General features: G+C 33.4%; 1 protein-coding gene across 1 annotated transcript in view; it reads left to right on the forward strand.

The window, feature by feature from the left end:
- The window catches only part of LOC150093230 (uncharacterized), a 96,202-nt gene that overhangs the window by 68,078 nt on the left and 7,205 nt on the right, over positions 1-20,919 (forward strand). Inside the window, exons 3-4 of the mRNA XM_090413811.1 lie at positions 9,124-9,253; positions 17,506-17,695. Of these exons, the coding sequence (XP_090269937.1) occupies positions 9,124-9,253; positions 17,506-17,695 (320 nt within the window). The remainder of the gene's footprint in view (positions 1-9,123; positions 9,254-17,505; positions 17,696-20,919) is intronic.

Consider the following 20,919-nt stretch of genomic DNA (forward strand, 5'->3'; position numbering starts at 1 on the left):
CAGCTGCAGACATTGAATCAACTAAGAGCAAAATGCAAAAATTATATACAACAAATAAAGTATATGCAACTACTAGTATCCATATATATGAACAAAGCAGCCTATTGCAAATAAATAAAGGAGTGTGCCAAAAAAAATTAAATCATTTACAATATTTTGCTGATATTGTAGTAATAGCAAACGACAAAGAGAACTAGAAGAAATGATGAATGAATTAAATACATTCAGTAGGATTATACATAAACTGTGAAAAAAAAAAACTAAATTAATGACAAATATTGCAGGAAACCAGATAACAGAGCAAATAATAATAGACAGTAACAAAATAGAGCAAGTACATAGTCTATATTTGTAAGACAGTGCTGAAGAAAACAGAAGGATGGATTGTTGTAAAATCAGGTATGAGAAATTATGAAAGTGGCCCTGGTATCAAAATTAGAGATGCTAATATGTGTCTACTTTATGCATTGTCATATTCTTAAATAAATCCAATAAAAGTCTGCAGTAATCCATAACATAATTGAATAGCAAATTTGTTATAAAAATCTGTATAAATGAAAATAGACAGGAACATTGAAAACGTCATCTGCATCCTGAATGGGTTTACCTATAGAACAAGTAAAACATGGCAGTTGTTCAGATACAATTTATTTATAGTGAAGATAGCAAATTAAATATCAAAATAGACTGAATTAGCAAAATTTATATGATTGGAAGTCAGCTAAATACATGTATATTTAATATGGGAGAAATTACTCAGACACTAAAGGTTGCTGTATGTAAGACAGTGTTCAGACCAATTTTAACTTATGGATCCAAAAGCTGGGTTAGAAAGAGTTGATCATAGACTGGAAATCACAGATATAAGAATTTTGAGAAAAAATGACTAAAAGGAGGAACTTTTAGTATTCAGTAATTTGTGAGTAGTGGTAATCTTGGCAAAAGGAAAGAAGACAGAAATATAAGATATAATAGTATTTATATCCTGACAGGCAAGACTAATTTGGAGAAAAATTGTTGAAAAGAAGTTAGTAATAATGTAAGATTTCATTTAGTACTTTCATATCCTCTGACAATTCCCTTGAGGGATAATATATTAGGAATGTGATGTTGAAGAATCTGTAAGCAGTATTAACTGAAATATTGAGTGTGTGCAAGTTATGTGTATTTAATAATAAAGATGTCTTTTTTGGTTCTTTCTTGTGTTCAGTTTAGTTTGTTTTTCTGCAGTAATTAAAACAGACAGTTTCGATTTTGATATATGGGCTGAACAGTACTTATTTGGCGAGTATAATCACAATTTTATTTGTTCATTTTTTAAAATTGCTGTTTACAACGATCACAACCAGGTGAATTAAGCAATTTGCCATTTTCAGAATGCTTGATGATTATGTCCATTTTAGTTTCTGTTGAAATCAGTTGTTTTTGTCACTTTTAGCACTTTCACAATTGCTATGTTCATATTTTGAGGGTATTAAAAAACTTACAATCATAATGTATGAATGGGCAAAACATTAGTATACTGTTCAGCTGAAGAATATTCAACATATTGGTGCAGAAAAGAGAGAGAATTACCAAATTGGACATTGTTCATTGTGCATCATAAATTGTTTATATAAGTTCTGTGCTCATTAAATTAATTGGGGATTGCAATTTGTTAGTCCATACAATGTTCATAAATAGGAATTCTTTATATCTTGAAAGTTTATAAGTAGAGTTTCGCCTGTACTGAATATTATAATAGTAATGCAATCAAGATCGTGACTAGTTTTCAGCCAGCAACTTTCTTACAGCTTGGTTCATCATTTGTCAGATTTCTGTTTTGATCAGTTCTTATATTTTTGATCCAGGCATTCCTAAATGTGCATGTCTTCCTATATCTCGGTTTTTCTACAGCCTTTCCTGCCTCTTTTTCATCAAATACTTGTTCTACTTAATCTTTCATTTCCTATTCTATTTGTTTGAATGCCACTTTTGATTAGTTGTAGTTATATATTCTGGAATGCTAATGTCAAGTTCTTTTCTGTTAACTTTGTTTATCACATCTCTGATCTGCAGTCTGTTTGCTTACTTCTCTCTTATGCCATATCAATTTATTCAGTTGACTTCCAACGAATACCATATTGTTGCTATTTCTGTTTTCACATGTAATTTGGCATCTTTGTGAAATGCTGTGAAAAAATGACTAAAATGTTAGTTTCATAGATTCACTATTGAAAGTGCAGATATTTTTTTATGTTGATCTGTGACAAGATTTGTTACAAGCCATTAATGATTTTGAGTAAACATTCTTGTAGATTTTTTTTAGGACTTCTTAATAGATTTAAGAAAGATAATGTTATCTTCATAGAATAAAGGACTAAGTGTAATATCTCATTGGAAGATCTGGTTTAATACCACTTTAATGACGTGGTCCATACTGATTATAAATAACGATGGATAGCATAAAACTCTGCCTTATGAATTACACATAACTTAATGTCAAACTATCTTCTTATGCATACACACTATAATTCTAATCACTATTTTGCCACTCGTGTATACTTTGTGATTCTGTAAGGTTCATTTATGTCAATAGATTTAGTATTCTCTTCAATTCTCGCCTTCAGTTTTATTTCCTATGTTATAAATTGGTACTATGAGAGCTCTTCTCCAGTCATCTGGAATTTCACCATCTAACCAAGCCATCTGGATATGTAGTGTTAGCCACTGCAAATACCACCATATTGGTATTTGATATTTCTATCTCAAGGATTGTGTGTGTTGCTATCCAACTTTGGCGTTTACGAGACCTTGAACACATGTGCACACCCTACAATAAAGAGATACACAGAACAGCTTGAAATGTTAATACATTAACACTTTAATGTATAGATTTTTTGTCTTTCGCAATGTTTTTTAGTAATTCCCTCTTGTTATGCACCCAAAGAGGACAAAACTAGTTGTGCACTTTACTTAATTAAAATAGTGTTTCTATTTTTATCTCTCGGCTTAGTCATTTAATCTATTTTTTTTTTAAAAATGTTTCTCAGCCGAGTAAATCAGTTATATCATTACACACACACATCAGTTATTTTCTGATATTTGGTTCTACCACTGTACATATGTTCAGTCTTCTAATATTCTTCAAAACTCATATTGTATTCATATTCTTCACTTTGGTCCACATGTTAATATCAGCTTAAACATGATCTACTTATATATTATGGCCTTTTGGCAGATTTTTCTTTTTCAGTATTAATTTATTAATTTGACCTTCCACCATTACAGCATTACTTATTCTGTTATTGATTCCTTTATTTCATTTATCATCTTCACTAAAAATGTGCCTAAAGAGCCTAAAATCTGTGTTGTTCAGCACTGTGAATGCAGTTGGTATTCTGTTTTCTCGGGCTCCTTTCATACAGAGGTGTAGTTTTTTTCTGGGGGGGGGGGCAGCACTTTGAACCTTTTTGAACTTTTGCAGTTAATTCTAAAATACAGTCTCGAGGACTCATTTCCAAATATTGTAATACTACTGCGAATTTTCCTCACAATTGCTGTAATTGTTGCTAGTTGTAAGAGGAGTTTTTCTAAATAAAATTGATTAAGAATTACCTATATTATTATGAAATAGACTTCGCCAATGTCATCGATTTTGCTAACAGAAAAGCAAGAAAAATAACATTTTAGAATGTTGAAATTAAAATTTTACTTCAAAAATAAAAATAGTGTTTTAATTTATTTCCATATACATCGTTTTGACTTTATGTAGTATTTTTCATGTGTATTGAGAGGGGCAGCAAACTCGGACCGCCCCGGGCGACAAAAGCTCTAGCTACACCACTGCTTTCATAGTTTCTTTTTATTGCTGATTTTTTCATACCAAATTTGTAACAGCAATTATTCAGTTTAGCTAAACATTCTTGAATAATTGTAGCAGATAATCTTTAATATAATATGATAGTTATCTACTTAAAGTAATAAACTAAGTTTATCTCCTCTTTGAATATTAGGCTTAATACCACTTTTTTTTTTTTTTTTTTTAATCAGTATATACATAACAGTTTATACATTGCTTGGTATTAACCTCCATTTATACCTTTAAGAGTAGTGTAAAAAAATTTTTTTTGTGGTCCATTGTGGGCTTTTTCAATATCAGCTAAACTGAAGTGGAGACCCTATTAGTATTTCTCACATATTTGTGGTAAGGTAAAAATCATTTAGCCTATTTGTCATCAACTTTGAAAGGGCCAAATGCTGGAAACTGACCTCCTGCCCAAATGGCAGTTGCTCCTTCTAGTCCCTTGCCAAGACCATTGAGTGCAACTTCTGCCCACCCAGATTTCCACCACTCTCACATCCAGATGGTATTCTAGTCACCTCACCAAAAGACAAGGTCAACTTATTTGCATCACTCTTCTCTTCTAATTCTTGCATTGATGACCTCGTGAAAGTTCCCTCCATTCCACAAAGAATGTCTCCCATAGTCTTTTTCTTTTTATCGAAAGATAAAAAGAAATCTGAAGAATCCCCAACAACCTGAGCACAAACAAGGTATCTTGTCCTGATGGTATCCTGCCTATTGTGTTAAAAAATTTTGCCTCAGAACACTGATCCTGTATTGCCTCTTCAGTTTCTGGCATCTACCTGACAATGTGGAAACAGGTCTACATCCAGCCCATCCCAAAGAAAGGTGATAAAAGTCAACCGGCGAACTACCATCCAGTTGATCTCACTTCTGTTCTCTCAAAAATAATTGAGAAGATTATCAACATACCAGCAGTATGGATTCTGCCACTTGTGATCTACAGCTGATCTTCTTGCTTTCACCACCCACCTATGGGCTCAAGCCATGTATATTTGGAGAAATTTATAGAAATTTGGAGAAACTCAAACTACCATCCTATAGTATGCCTTCCACACTCTGCAACTGGATTGCCAATTTTTTCACTGTCACTCTTACGTGTCAAGGTGGATGACTTACTCTCCTCAGATTTCCCCACCAATGCAAGAGTACCCCAGGCTTCTGTTCTTTCATCCACTCTCTTCTTCTGGTATATAAATGACCTGCTCTCACAGACTTCCAATCCTATCCGTAGCTTTGCTCACGTTCCTCCATTCCTCCTTTTCATTTGACAAACCTGTTAGTGCTCAAGTATTAGAATCCTCATGATCTACCATGACCAGGGACCTGAACTCACATCTCCTAGCTATATCTCAGTGGGGCAAGGACAACCTTGTAAATTTCAGTGCGACCAAAACCCGGTTCTGTCTGATCTGCAGGGTAAAGCTCACATTTATCTTGCAGATCATCCCTCTCTTTTACCTTCAATATTACTGAGATATCCAAACACGATCAGATTTCTCTTCTTGGACTGACTTGCACCTCCAATCTTTCCTGGCACAACCATATTACAACTATAGTTTCTGCAACTGCCAAAAAACTTTGTGTACTTTTTCACACAAGACACTACTTCACAACTGCTAACTCTATACAAAGCCCAAATTCCTCTCTAAGACTGTGCGATTCTATCCATAAGAGAGCAATCCAGCTAATTAACATTCTCTTGCTCAAAATGTTCAGTTTCTGTGTTGTGAGTCTTCTACAGATACTTTCATGGACAGTGCTCTACTGAATTGACCACTATTATTCCTCCACTCTACTAGGTAGAGGAATAATAGTGGACTCTAAAAGGGTGTTGGTTAGCTACTGCTAACCAACACTCTTTTAGAGTCCATCTTAAAACACACCAAACCAATTTCACTGCCTCCTCTTTTATTCTGTCTATTACTGTCCTTTGGAACAGTCTCTCCCATCTTGCCTTTCCCAGATATTACAACACTCAGCTGTTCAAGCAAAATGAACATATGCCTACTTTCTTTTATTTCTCTTGCTCACACATGGCACTAGTGTGCTGCAGGTCTTGTGGCATTTCCTGTGTGGACCAGATATTTAAAAAAAATATTGTGTTTTAGTCTTGAGTATGCTTGTATAATCTTTCCAGGAATACTGAGTAAGAGAATTCCACTAATTCTCACATTCTGTTTTATTTCCCTTATTATGTAAATACCATGGGGACTGTATTCCAGTCATCTGGAATTCATCATTGTGACCAAGACTAGATGATGTGGATAGTCACTGCAAATCTTTTATACTATATATTTCAGCATTTTGGGTGAAATACCACCCAAAATGATTCAGAAAGATTTAGCTCCATTTTCACATCTGGTTTTCTGATGTGCCATTGTATGTATCATTCTTTGTCCTCATTTGTTTCTTCATTTAATGATGTTTCAAAATAATTACTCCCAGGCATACATAATATCCATTTCCTCAGTTTTAATATTGTCTTTTTCTTTGATTTCTTTGGTATTCGTATACTCTTTCCTTCATTTTTATCTATTTTTTTTCTTAGCCTCCAAAATATTTTATCACCTTCATAATGTTTATATTATGTTTTTCTCCCAAGGTTTCCCATGATTTTGCAATGTTTACTTACTTTTACAATAACATAAATTTCTCATAATTTCTATTAATTCTCAAAAGGCACATTACTTACTATCCAGAATTTTTTTTACAATTTCTTTTTGTGGACTGTCTGCTATGAAATTCTTATTTTGCTCTATTTTCAGGCAATTTTATCACTTCTCTTTGTTGAATCAGTTGCTGTTCTCTTCAGAGTTTGTCACATACAAAAGTAAAATCCAACTTTGAGATTTGTTTGTTGAGGAAAGGAACTGCAGTGATTTACTAAAAATGACAAAGTTGAGATTGTCAATTTCCTGATGCAAATTGTATGCTCCTATTGTCTGATAAATGATTTCAGTTTATCCACTGGTATATTGTGTGCTTTTTTCCTTTTTCTAGATCAAAATTTACGAAAGATCCTTGTTATATTTTCGTGATTTCTATTCTCTATTTTAAGAATTCCTACAAATGTAGAGATCCTCAAAAAAAAAAAAAAAATTATCTGGCTCTTTTATTCTTCCTGCTATCAGTAGCAGTTGTAGTGTAATTAACAGAGTATGCTTAAATTAATTTCACTTTATTATTAATAACATAATTACAAAAACATTCAGTTATTTTTATATTTAAAAAGTTTTTAAGGTGGGACCTTATGACAAGTCTTTTACCATGTGAACATACCATATTATATTTGAATGTTTGTCAGTACATATCCCAGAATATAACAATTGCCATATCTCCATTAAAAAAAAAAATCTAATTCAATATATTTATAACTAAAATTCGTCTGAAATAACTTTGATTTTAGTGTTTCCCTTTTAATAAATACTTTTTCATACCAGAATTCATTATCAATCAAGATAAAAAGGAATTAGCTACAATCAGAATTATCAGTAGTATAATTTGTACACGCATTCCCCCCCCCTCATTAAATACCTTTCATAACCAGAATGTAGTGCAGTCACTTCCAATCAATATTATCGATAGAACTATTTATATTCATCTATTTGTTCTCTAATTGTACTGTTCTGTACAGTAAGTAGTCCTGTGAAAGTAAAAAAATGTGGATACATTTGTTCATGAAACAAAAAAAAAAAAAAAAAAAAAAAAAATCTGTTTTAGATTTCTGCAGTATGGGTTGTGTTAGCCAGCTTCAATGATATATCTGCATTAGATACAGTATTCATCTCTTATTAAATCACTTTACTCCAAGGAGTATTACTTGCTCTTCAGCTTATTAGTTCATCTCTGTTATTACTATTGGAACATTCAATGTGCAGATTATTATTATTGTTATTATTATTACGGGTATCTCCATGGAGTCAGTAGACTCATCGCGGGAGACCCAAACTAGCAAAACAATATCTGTCATATCTCTTCTTGAATTCATTTACAGACGAAGAGCTCACAACTAAGTCAGGCAATGAATTCCACTCATTCACCACCCTCCAGGCAAAAAACCTTGTTCTGACACCTTTGTTAACCACACTCTTCTTTAATTTCCAGAGATGACCTCTTGTTCTTCCATCACTATCACACAGCTGAAACATTTCCCCTGCATCAATCCTATAAAAACCTTTTAGTAATTTGAATGTTTCTATCATATCACCTCTTCTTCGCCTATCAACCAATCTCTGCAATCCACAAGCTCCCAATCTATCAATGTAGGGAGTATTTTTTATATCACTCACCAACTTGGTCACTCTTCTCTGAACCCTCTCCACAGCCTCCTGATCTCCAAGGAATCCAGGTGACCAGACCTGAGCACAGTAATCCAAATGTGGAAGTATCAATGCTTTATAAAGGGGAATAATAACCTCTTTATCTCTGGATGTCAGTGTTCCTCAACAACCAAGTAATCCTATGTGCAATCTTGGACACCTTAGCAATGTGTCCTCTGAACTTCATCTCCCTATCTACCAATACCCCTAAGTCCCTAGCCTCATCAATCTCTTGGAGTACCTTTCCATCGATGTAGTACACAGCTGGTAATCTTTTAATCCCAAAATGTATGACTTTACACTTTTCCACATTGAACTGACATCCATTTTCTTTTGCCCATTTTACCAGCTTATTTAAATCCTCCTGCAAACTTTCAGATGGTAAAGCAATTTATCATAGTCCACTGGACATCATATGCTTTGAACAAGTATTGTTTTCTATAACTTTTGATCATGAAATTTAGAGCATTGCAGTACTTTTACAGAAAGTCCACTGTGGAATCTTCAGTTATTAAATTCTTTAAAATGGCTACCTTTGGACACTTGAAGAACAGTTGAAAATACAATGACCTCTAAATGGGTATAGCAAAAAATTTGTACACACAGTTGAAAACACCATAAACATTAGAGAAGATCAGAAAGCTTTCCAAATCACCACATTGCCTTTTGTTTACATTGTGCTGTGTCACATGAAAGGTATGCATGTCATTATGTAAAGTATATTATTAAATTCCAAAATTCATAATTTTATTGATAATTTGACTTTAGTCTTATAATTTTGGTGTAATATAATTTAATTGCCTGCCTGCCTTATAAATTTTATTGTGATCACTTTTTAATTTCAATATGTTCAGTATTTTTTTGTTTTTTAATAATCATATCAAGAATAGGCAACTCATCCATGAGTTCAATATTTTTTTTTTAATCAGATAATGCTGTTGTCTTTATTTTCAGATATGGCGAAATCGTTAATATTAACCTGGTTCGTAACAAACTAACCGGATTATCAAAAGGATACTGTTTCATTTGTTATGAAAACCAAAAGAGTACAATTTTAGCTGTTGACAATTTCAATGGGATCAAGGTAATATATATGTACTTTTTACTTATTTTTACTTATACAGTTGATGCATTATAGCAAATGCATAGGGACCACAGAAGTGGTTATTATAGCCTAGTAAGAATTTTCTTTAATGTAGCATCATACCAGTGGGGCTCTGGTTGGTACTTTTTTGGCAGTTTATTATCGCATGCATGTTTGATAATAGTGTTTGCTATGGTGAGTCAACTATAATTAGTTAATTTATATGTTAAATTCAGTTTGTAATCCTAAAATGAGTTACTAACATCTGTGAACCGTTTTGTAATTATGCTTCTTGCAGGAGATGTGAAAGTTTTATGTATTATTTTTAATGAACATAGATTATGGAGACTGAATGAATTACTTACCAAATGACAGCTGTCATGTATAGCATTTTTACAGATTCTCTTCGATTGGAAAAGGCCTAAGTTTGATTCTCATCATGATGGGAGGAATCTTTATATGGATTTTCAATCGAAGGTGAGTTAGCCGATCTCATACGGAGGTAGCAAGGTTTTTTCTCCTGGAAACTCGGGTTTTTCATCTCGCATACAAACAGATCGGCCCTTCAGAACACATGCAATTTACAGACAAAAAATACCAGATATGGTGGTGATAATGGCCAGTAGATGGCACTGATGTTGATGATTGGTAGTATAGGTTCGTTGTTAGTGGTGGAGATGGAGAGTTGTACAATAGGGGTCCTCCCGCGATGAGTCTTCGGACTCCTTGGAGGTGTCACGAATAATAATAATAATAATACATTTGAAGAAATGTTGAAATATTAGTTTTATTTATTATATACATATTTTTAGTAGCATAGTTGAGAAGTATGTTTTGTGGAACTAGCATGTTGCAACAGTGAGTTAATGAAAAGCAAAAAAAAAAACAGCAGTTAGGATTATATAAATGATTGAACATGACTAGAGCATTGTTAAATACTGTTTTCTGTTATAGTGCTTCATTGTTTTATTTTAATTTTCATTTGTGCATCATGTCATCAATTTTTTTTTATATATGGCCCATAGTTATTGAATTGTAGTTTCGCAGTGAAAAAAGAGGCAGGAAAACTTAACAGAAATTGTTGAAAATATCTTTTATTCCAGATATGATATATAGATCAAAATAAATGGCAGGTGCTGCTTTAAGTTCGCTATAACGTGAACAATTGCGGAAATAAACCTAAGGTAGTAAGATGTCGCTTTTATTCTAATGGTGTGGTATAAATTTAAAAAAAAAAAAAAGAAAGAAAGAAATTAAATTCTATGGTGAATGCTATTTTTGCCTGTCCAAAGTACAAGGAGATAAATCTAGGAATAGAAAGGACATTTGATATCTAAATTAATTAGCCTCTGTAGTCCTTAGTTGCTTCAGCAATAATTCAGAAAATTAATAAACCTTCAGGAATCTTATGAACAGTTTCTTATAGTATATAGTTTGCTCTAGAATAGTAATGCCTTAAGAAATTGAATTGTATGTTTACAGTTATGTTTTTGTCCTAATGGTTACTTCTAATGCTGATGATGGCATTAGTGATTTATAACTAATTATAAAACACACTGCTAGGAAAGAAATCAAAGGACACTCCCACGGGCAAGGTAAATTATGCCATTTAACGAGTGGTTTGTTGCTGATATAAATTAGAGGAGTAAGATGCTCCCAAATCGGTGCAACTGTGTCTGGGTGAAATGGCTAAAAGAAGGGAAATGACAACTTTTGAAAGAGGTGTTGTGATAGGCCTGCAACGTGGCATCCTATCTGTTCTGCAAATTGTTGACAAATTGGGCCATCCGAGAGCAACAAGCAGTGACACCATACTAAGATGGAAGTGCAGGGAGTCAACTGCAAGTGCTACCCACAGTGGATGACCCACCACACTTACCAAATGTGATCGTAGGGGGCTGCGAAGGATAATATGTAAAAACTGCCATTTGTTGGTCAGCACATTGAATGCAGAGATGGGCATTGGCTGGAACATGAATCTGAAAAGAAAAAAAACATTTAGAACTGAGGTTCACAACATGGATTTCAATGACAAGACTCCAATATGCAAGCCTCATATTACCCAAACCAACATGCAGCATTGTCTTCAGTGGTGCAAAAATATGTATAGTGGGATGCAGAAGCTTGGAAAGCTGTGTTACCGAAATATCATTTTCAGCATCTAGAAAACTAGGTTTTGATTTTTGTGCTGTACTTCTTCTGAAATTCTCGCTTTATACACATCCCAATGTGACTGCTATTCAAATAGCATTCTCTTGAGTCTGTTCAGGGGAAAGCAGTTGGCATAATTCTTATTTCACTTTCATGTTTTTTATTCCAGTTTTTGTGTGTGTGTGTGTGTGTGTGTATATATATGTGTGTGTGTGTGTGTGTGTGTAGTGGGGGGTTTGGGCACCATAGGCATCAGGGGGCTCTGCCCCCTGATGCCTATGGTGCCCAAACCCCCCACTCCTGAGTTCCAAACAGCTAAAAGTACATTAGCATATTTGGACTTTTCCGACCAGTCTGGTTGGAATAGCTTGAGTTCATATCCTATGTAGGATATAGGAACAAGGTCTTATCAGGTGAGAGCTGAAGGCAGATTAGCTAGTCACATACAAAAGTGGCAGGGTTTTCCTTCTCAGAAACTCTGGTCTCCTGTTTTTCATTAAAAAAAAAAAAAAGAAAGAAAGAAATTACCAAGGCTATTTGACAGATATATCTATCACTTTGTGTTCACTGGCTGATGGCCTATTTTGGAATGAAAAACCCAACTTCCCATGAGAAAAAATCCCTTCCATCTCCATTTAATGTCAGATAATATCAGTCCAATAGAGAAAAGGTGTTCAAACTACTACAATTAGGTAGTATAAATGAAAGGCTCAGCATTTATAATTTAAGGATGCAGGAAGATGGTTTGCTGTAAAATCAAGTTTGAAACAGTATATATGCTTTCTTCACTACTAATCTTACATAGATCACATTATAAAGGAAAGTGGTATTAAACCTGATATCAGAAATTAGACATTTAATTGAGATCTTTACTTCATGAAGATGATGTACAGGTATTCCATTGATTAACACGATTAATTAATCAAAATCGCGTTAATCAAATATAATAATCAGTGGTTAAAATTACAATTCGTCCATGTTCGATTACTGTATTAATAATTCGTTTTATATGGTACTCTTTTAGGAAAGATAAAAAAATGAATGCAAAGTAAATGTTTAATAAATGCTTGCACCTACGTTAGTTACTGCAATTTTTTATTAAAAAAAGTTATCAAGAGTCGTTTGAACAGTTTTAATTTTTTTCTTATCAGTATAAATTCTACGATAAGCAAAATGACTCTCTAGACTTTGGAAAACAAGCATTCTTCAATTGACATCTAGATTCATATCCATTACTTGCTTCTTAAGCGATTCTAAACTGCAAAATATCCATCCAGTTCTTTGATTGTTATCTCCTTTGGAACTTCATCTTCACATTCCATTTTTTTGTTGTCTTCAAATGTGCGTTGTTGTTCAATTTCAAGAAGATGGTTGTCACAGAAATGTTTTGAATTTGAATCCAATAATTATTTAACATCTTCTGCATTAACACCATCAAAACCAAGGTCTTCACCAATTGCAACGATTTCTTCAACCACGTTGTTTACAGGATTTTGAAAACCACCTAATTCATTAGCGCATTCTGGCAAAAGGTTTTTCCAAACAGTTCTCATGCAGCTAGAAGACACTTGCTCCCACGAGTCATGAACGGCTTCAATTGCGTGTTTAATGTTAAAATTTTTCCAAAATTCTTGGAGTGTAATCGCATTTTTTCCTGTTGTTGTTTCTACTGCCTTTGAGAATGTCTTTTTAAGAAAATAGGTTTGAAAGTTGCAATGACGCCCATGTCCATGGGTTGTAGCAATGGTAGAAAAAATAAAACTTTAACATTCTCACATAGATCATTAAGAGAATTTGGATGACCAGTTGTGTTATCTAAAAGCAAAGTTCTGCTGTATTTTTTAAATACAGAAGAACAATTGGAGCTTGTAATGCACTCACTCTTAATGCTTAATGGGAGGAATGATGTCATAATGTTCACGATTTTCTTTCTCTTGGTCAGGAAGCACTCCTTGAGGCTTGCATATTTCTGCATGATAAATTTAAAGGTGCATTAATCAAATCCCACGTTAAGCAAGGGACACCTGTAATTGAATAACTGCTTTAACAAATTTGTGAAATTCTGCAATAAGAATTTTCTTATTGCAGAATTTCACCAATGGGTGCAAAGAAATATACCACCATCAGCAAGGAGGCAAACACAATCAGTCTGTGCTTGCCTTCCTCCTGGTGTGCCTGCATGCACTTGCCTAGTATATTTCTTTGTGCCCATGAAGATGCCTTGGTGACCAAAGCAAAATATTGGCTTAGTAATATAATTGGCTAAATAAATTTAATTAATTATCTTCAGATATGTTTTCTCTATTAAACTTCAACATAAATGCTAAACATCCAAGCATCCATACCAGATTGGTGATCTTGCTGAAAAACAATGAAAATAAGCAGGAACTTGTAAACATCAGTTGCATCTTCAATTGAGAACCTATAGACAATTAAAATGTTGTTTTTGGTAATCATTAAATATAGAAATAGATAATACAATAAGCAAAGCTAGTTGAATAAATCTATATAGAATAAAACATAAGCTTTCTAAAAGTAAGCTAACAGTATAAAAGACAGTGCTCAAACCAATGTTAATTTATGGATCTAACAGTTGGGTTAAAAATAACAGTTTATCAAAGACTGGAGACCACTGATATAAAAGTTCTGCAATAAAATAAATGGAGTGAACAGATGGCATCAGAATCATATTAAAAATGAGGATATTAAAGAAGGGACTTCACATTGTTAACATTCAAGAATATGTGAGCAGAGCTGAATTAAGATGGTATGGTCACTTAAACAGAATGGGTGAGGAAAGGTTAGAAGAACTGTTTGATACCTGGATTGGAAGGAAAATATACCCAGAGGATAAACCAACATCTCGATTTGACGCAGTATTTCCTTAGAAGACTGAAATATAGAATCTGACAATATTATTGGAATCCTAATAGGTAGCAGATTAATTTGAATGAAAATTGTTGATAAGATGCCTGTAATTAAAACTTAATCATGTATTATACTATCATAGTACCTTGGTGTACTTATCAGGATAGTGGTTACAATAACAGTGTGTGCTACATGGAAATCTCACTTGAAATAATGGGGAGGCTATTTAACTTTTGCTGATATTGTTGGCTTGGGGGTTGACAATTATTCACATGTCCTTCAGCAGTTTTGCCAAGACATACAGTAGCAAACAAATTAATCCAAACAAGCCAAATTTTCATCAAGGTTTTAGTTCACTATTTTGGTTGAGTGGTGCATGTTTTAACTGTATCTACGATGTTTATTAATAGTGTTTGCATTTTTAATAGTGCAAATAAGTTGACATTCATGGTGTTTTATTCATTTTGCGTAGCTGTACAATGACATCTCCAAGAAAGTGTTCAAAAATATGTACTCATTCTCAACACACATCCATGACTTAAAGACAAATTGCCAATGTGTGTGGTGTTAGTTTGGGTACTGTTAATGCAATTTTAAAGAGGTTTAAGGAGACGGATACCTTTTCTCCTGATAGAAAAGGAAAATGTGGGTGAAAGAGGAAACACTCAAGATTGTTTACTAGTTAGGAAAAGCAAAATGAATTCAAGTTTTGTCCACAGACCGAAAAAGAAACAACTGTTGATGAAGGCTATGCAGAAAAAAAGACTCTAGTGGCCAAAAGTGTATAAAGATTGGATTTTTGAGAAGTGAAAGAAAGTCTTATTCTCAGATGAGGGCCATTTCTTTCTCCAAGAAGATCGAACATCCTATGTTTTGAAATCAATGGCTGAGAAGGCTTCTAAACACCCAACTAAAAAGATATTCTGCGATTGTTTTAATTTTAAACATGGCAGTCTGGGATCACTTGTGCCTGTTGATGGTATGATGAAAAAGTACCAATACATAAAAATATTAGAGAAAAGAGTGGTCTCACAGATCCAGAAAGACAAAGAACTCATCTTCCAACAGGATCTTGCGCTATGCCACACTTCAAAAAAAGTGAAAGAGTTCCTCAAAAATCATATCCAATTGTTTCAGTGGGTAGGTAACTCTCCTGTCATTAACCCAGTAAAAAATTTATGGGCCATAGTTAAAAAGAGACTTGAAAAATTAAATTGTAATACAAAGGATAACTTAATACAATCCATTATAAAAGTATGGTTTGAGATGGCATAAATAAGAAAAATTTGTGTTCTACATTGGTAGCATCCATGCTTAGGCGAATTAATGAACTTATTAGGAATAGAAGTGCACATATAAATGACTAGGTAGAGTTGGAGTTATTTTTGTACTTATTTTCTTGTAAAATTAAAATTTTCATTACAGAGGTATGTTGATTTCCTATCGTGTCAAATCTGGTTGGTGTGGCTGCCATATATTGTCTAATCTCAACATGTTTTTCCCTCTCGTACCTGATTTGCTCGATATTGCTTATCAGAACAATCTGACAATTTCTGCAGCATTAACGTGGATTACCAAAAAAAAAAAAAAAACTTGAATAACAATAAAAAGAAATCAGCTGTATTGCACTATTGCTTACATAATCCTCTCTTATTTCTCACTTTTCTTCCTCTTACCTTGATAATACTCTAATCTTCTGGCAAGGTTGAGTTTGGTTTCTCTTCTAGAAGCAATTTATCCATCTCCCAAATTTCCTATCACAAACCAAACACATCACATCCATGGCCTCTTCATCCTATTCCATTCAAGATACTGCTCTTCACTTATACAAGTATATAAGTGTACTTGTACAGTATATAAATGACAAATGCAGCAATTTTAGAATGCTGTTCACATTTGGAATGGTGTTGCCACAACTTTCCTAAAATGCTTGATACTATCCTGGAGAGAACAATAGTTAATGGACAACTCATTCTTTCACAGACTCACTCCACTAACCTTTCATTGATGTTTTGTTCCTGTCTTATGTAGGTAGGTATTTTCATTGGCACTGTTGTGCCAAAGTAGATATACCGTCTTTTTTTTTTCACTTTTTCTTAAGCTTGTAAAAATACATACAGCTGCTGGGTAATGTCCATATACAGTTCAGTTTCAGTCTTACTGAATCAACTCCTCATCTATTTATTTGTAGCGTCTCCTTCAGTTCTTTGGAATAGCCTTCCCAAGGATTACAAATGCCAGCTCTTCAAAAACAAATTAACAGGATCCTTCTGTCAGCAATTGCTATAATTACTCACCAACATATAGCATTCTGTTTTTGGAATCTATTGTGAGTATGGTGGACTGGTTGGCTAAAAAATTGAATCCTACTGTTGTAATATCTATTATAGACTTTATAATCTGGTATGTAATTGAGATTGGCCAAACAAAACGCGTAAGAAATTCAGCCAGCTAGTCTACCTCTCATTTTAAAGTTTACATTTAGCGGACAGTTTCTTCTAAAATTCCCAATAACTTATATGAAAACTTTTTCAGTAATTTGAAATCCACCTATACCCTCTATAATTGGTTGAATACATAAAGATTTTAGTGTGGGCATTCAAATGAACTATTGACCATTTCTTCACTCAACCACACAGAATCCATACTGACTGAAATTGGTTGCTGTCTGGGTATCGAATGTAATTGGTTTGTAATGAACTTATGATGAGCTCTTATGATATTATGTAGCCTAAGTGGGTATATCATAATGTGTTTGACTCTATGATGTAAACTTGTTTCTGTTGCTCTGCTATATATAAATGTAATAGACTTTTGTAATATAGCCACCTGCATGACACAAATATCCAGCCTTCAAATATATGCATGTAAGGCTACAGTATATTTCTCCTATAGAGCTGAGTGTGAATAGTAGTTTTTACTCAAGATACTGTTGCAGTGTACTGTATACTCATCAGTTTTCAAAGCGGGGTACTGCTGGGCATTTCTGTTTTGCTATCACAATGATTTGGTTTACTTACCACATCCATAAGTTAACAATAAGCTGTTAAAGATTTTAAAGTTACATTTTTTGCCAACATCTGGCCTCATTCAGTTTGAAAACTGAAGGATTTTATATAAAAATATGCTGATTTATGTTAGAACATTTGCAACATGACAGCCTTTTGTTGCCACATGTATATACTTTAAATAGATATATTCACATTTAACAGAATTTCTAATTTGTCTTCCAGCTGTGTGGAAGAACAATCAGAGTTGATCATGTTGCTAAGTATCGTCCACCTAAAGATCAAGAAAATGATGATCATATTACCAAAACATTGCGTACTGAGGGATGTGCTCCAAGAACACCAAGTTCATCATCTAGTGATGATGAAGATAGAAGAAAATATGTAAAAGAAAAGATGAAGAAGGTTAAAAAAGGTAATGTCCTAATTTTAAAATTTTTAAACTGTTTTGAAGACAATTGTTAAGCAATGCTATTTGACTGAGTAGTTAATGTACCTGTTCTCCAACCAAGAGGCTGTGAGTTTGAATCCCACTGTGGGCGTGGATGTTTGTGGTTGGCTTTAGGTGGGAGATGAATTTCATTGCCTGCTGTTGAGACCACTGTCTTGCTTATTGGAGACCTGAAGTGGTTAAAGTTCCACATTTGATGTCTAGAGCAAAGTTTCCAGACTATGTAAAATATAAATAAATACATACAGAAAATTAAATAGTGAAAATAAAACTAATTAAATAAAATTCTGTATCCATCCGTACCGATGTATGATATGTTTACAACCTTTCATGGGCAGTAGAGACCAAAAAAAAGTGGGGTGCAGTATCTTAAAATGAACAGAAATTTTTCTTCTGTGTGTGTATGTACTACATTATGAAAAGAAAACAAAAAAAATTTTTCATAATTATATACGTGTCATCAGTTCATCAGTATTGAGCAATGATTTTTGAATTTTAAGAAGGTATGACAATATTAGAAAAATGTATATTTTAAACATTCTCATAAATGTATGTTTAATTGTATTATAAAATACTATGAAGTGATTTGTGTGTTTCTGTAATAATGGGGAATGTAAGAATAGCTAGTAGAGAATGAGGAGAAGGGGAAAAAATGCAAGAATGATACAAGAGTTTTGAGAAATTGTCTTCATTTTATAGTTTATCTATTCTAATTAAATAAAAATCTGTTCTATACTAAAACTGCTTGTTCTTGTGAAGCAAGTGATACATGAATCATTTAATGGTTAAGAATATTTTGTTTCATTAGAAATGACAAAAATCATCTAACGCAAGTCCTTGGCAAGTTTGAACTCATGCATACTGCAGCAGATTCACATCTTCCAGGTAAGGACCACAATTATTGACTAAACTCAGTACTCCTAAAGAAGCTGTACAATGTCATCTTACCAGCATGGCAAGTCCAATGGAAGCTGCCACATTTTATATTGGGATGAAGTAATTCATAAAAAATGAATTACTTCGTCTTTTATGTAATAACTATAATGAAAAGTAGATTGATTGAAGCTGCTTTTCTGGTGCTGATAAAAGGTTGATTCAGGAATAAGATCATGTATAGGTTGTTGACATTTTGTAAATGTAGTCACTTTGAACAGACTTTAGAAAGGCATTCTGTCAGTATCAACATCTGTTCTTGACAACTGGATTAGTGCATGCTGTTTTCTGCAAGACACTATCCAGTGTTATTTAAAAGAGGTACTTCACCAACAAAACATTGCCTATTCCATGCCGTGGGGAATGGGATCAAAAAGCTGAAAATAAGGATTCTCCCTCATCCACTTGGCATGCATTCTAGATCTAGCCCCATTTGGTTGCAGTTCTGATCAACGATAGCTCATTTCTACACAGACAGCCCTTCACCAGTGATACATGATATCCTCAAACTATAAGGTTAATCCATTGCTACTGGCACTTATAGTTTGAGAATATCATGTATCATAACTGGTGTGACTGTCATGTATGATACTCCAAAAAATATTCTTTTGGCCTGCACTCTCAATATAGAATTTGATTGTATTTCTAAAAATAATTTAATGAACTTTAGACAGTACAGATTTTCAAATTGAATGAATGCACAAAGCAGTATTGGAGAAACTTGTTTCATCACCTAAAATTTTTTGCAGTTCTTTTTTATTAACCCTTGGATAAACCAAATGGGAAATACACAATTTTGCTGTAATGTGTTCAGAAGAATAACCTTTCAGTTTGATTGCAAACATTTAGAATGTGAATTCCTGTCTAAGACTTTGCAAACTTTATTTTTCATTTCTACTAGTTGCTTATATTAGATACTACAAATGACTTAAAAAGATCATTTTTTGATTTGAGAGCAGCTTATCTGACTTTTCTTTTATTGTTGGATAGTGATCAACATTCATTTTGGTAAAATCAGAGATAATTACCTGGTCTTCATTTTGACATTCATATTACAATCACCCTCTGGGGTGTGCACATATATACTCACCTACATACAAAGAAACAAGCTGCATTTTAATCAACACAGTATGCCAAAGTATCAATTTGGTCATCTGATAACCCTACTATCTTGACTTATAGTGGAAAAAAAAAAATTGAGTCCTGTTTTTTTTATGACTAGAGATCACTTTGTCATATAAAAAAACACAGGATCATACAACTAGCATTATTAGAAATACAGGCTTGGGTTTAATGATTGTCTGAACTCCTGTAGTAAGGACTTCCTGGATGTCTACAGTCCTGATTTTATGACCTGTTTGAAACAGAAGTTATGTGGTTAAATGTATGCCCTCTATATTTCTGAAATTTTTTAGGTCTTCATTACCGTCAGGTGTCTTTCAGTCACTTCTGAATAGTGTTCAGGACATGATCATCTGAATTTGAATTATGCTTCCTTATAAAAAATTACAGATGCTTTGGATTTGATACATCCCAGGGTGGACATTGGGGTGGGAGCATCCTTGGAGTTTAGTTTTTGAGAGCATTTAAAGGTGGCATTAAGATTGTATGGTTTTTTTATTTTAATATCCCTTTAATGGACAGAATGGCTATGGTTTTACAGTAAACTATATTATTTTTAAGTGTACACTTGTGAAGAATTTTGTTGAGAGCTGTAGCTATTGTTTATAAAAGTATGACTAATAATTTGTTATTCAACCACCATTGTTTGAAATAAGGGCTTAGGTTAATGTAGCATATGTGTGCACACTCCAGGTGTGAAGGTCAAAACATTGGATAATTATCTTGGTTTAGATTTTACTCTAACACAGTAGTTAACTGTTGTTTCCATAATGAATGCTGATATATCAGATCAGCAATGTTGCTCATGTTTGATATTGTATAAATAAATACAATATCAAAATATTGTATTTATTTTGATATAAATACAATATTTATATCAAAATTTATGAGACTTTATTTATATATAAATAAATAAAGTCTCAGTCTAGTGTTTCATTACACAGTGAGCATACTATGGAAATCAACTACAAAAAGCTGCAAGATGACAAAATTGAAAGTCTTGGCCACTAGACCTCCTCCTTTGTCATTAATATCTGTCCATTTACGAATTGCTTCCACCTACCACCAGTATACCATACATTGGCACCATGAATTCCCCGTGTAGTGGCCAGGGAATAAGAATAGCCCACTGT

Source organism: Typopeltis vanoorti, chromosome 24, assembly GCF_054136105.1.
Source record: "Typopeltis vanoorti isolate ZY-2024b chromosome 24, IOZ_Tvanoo_1.0, whole genome shotgun sequence".
NCBI lineage: Eukaryota > Metazoa > Arthropoda > Arachnida > Uropygi > Thelyphonidae > Typopeltis > Typopeltis vanoorti.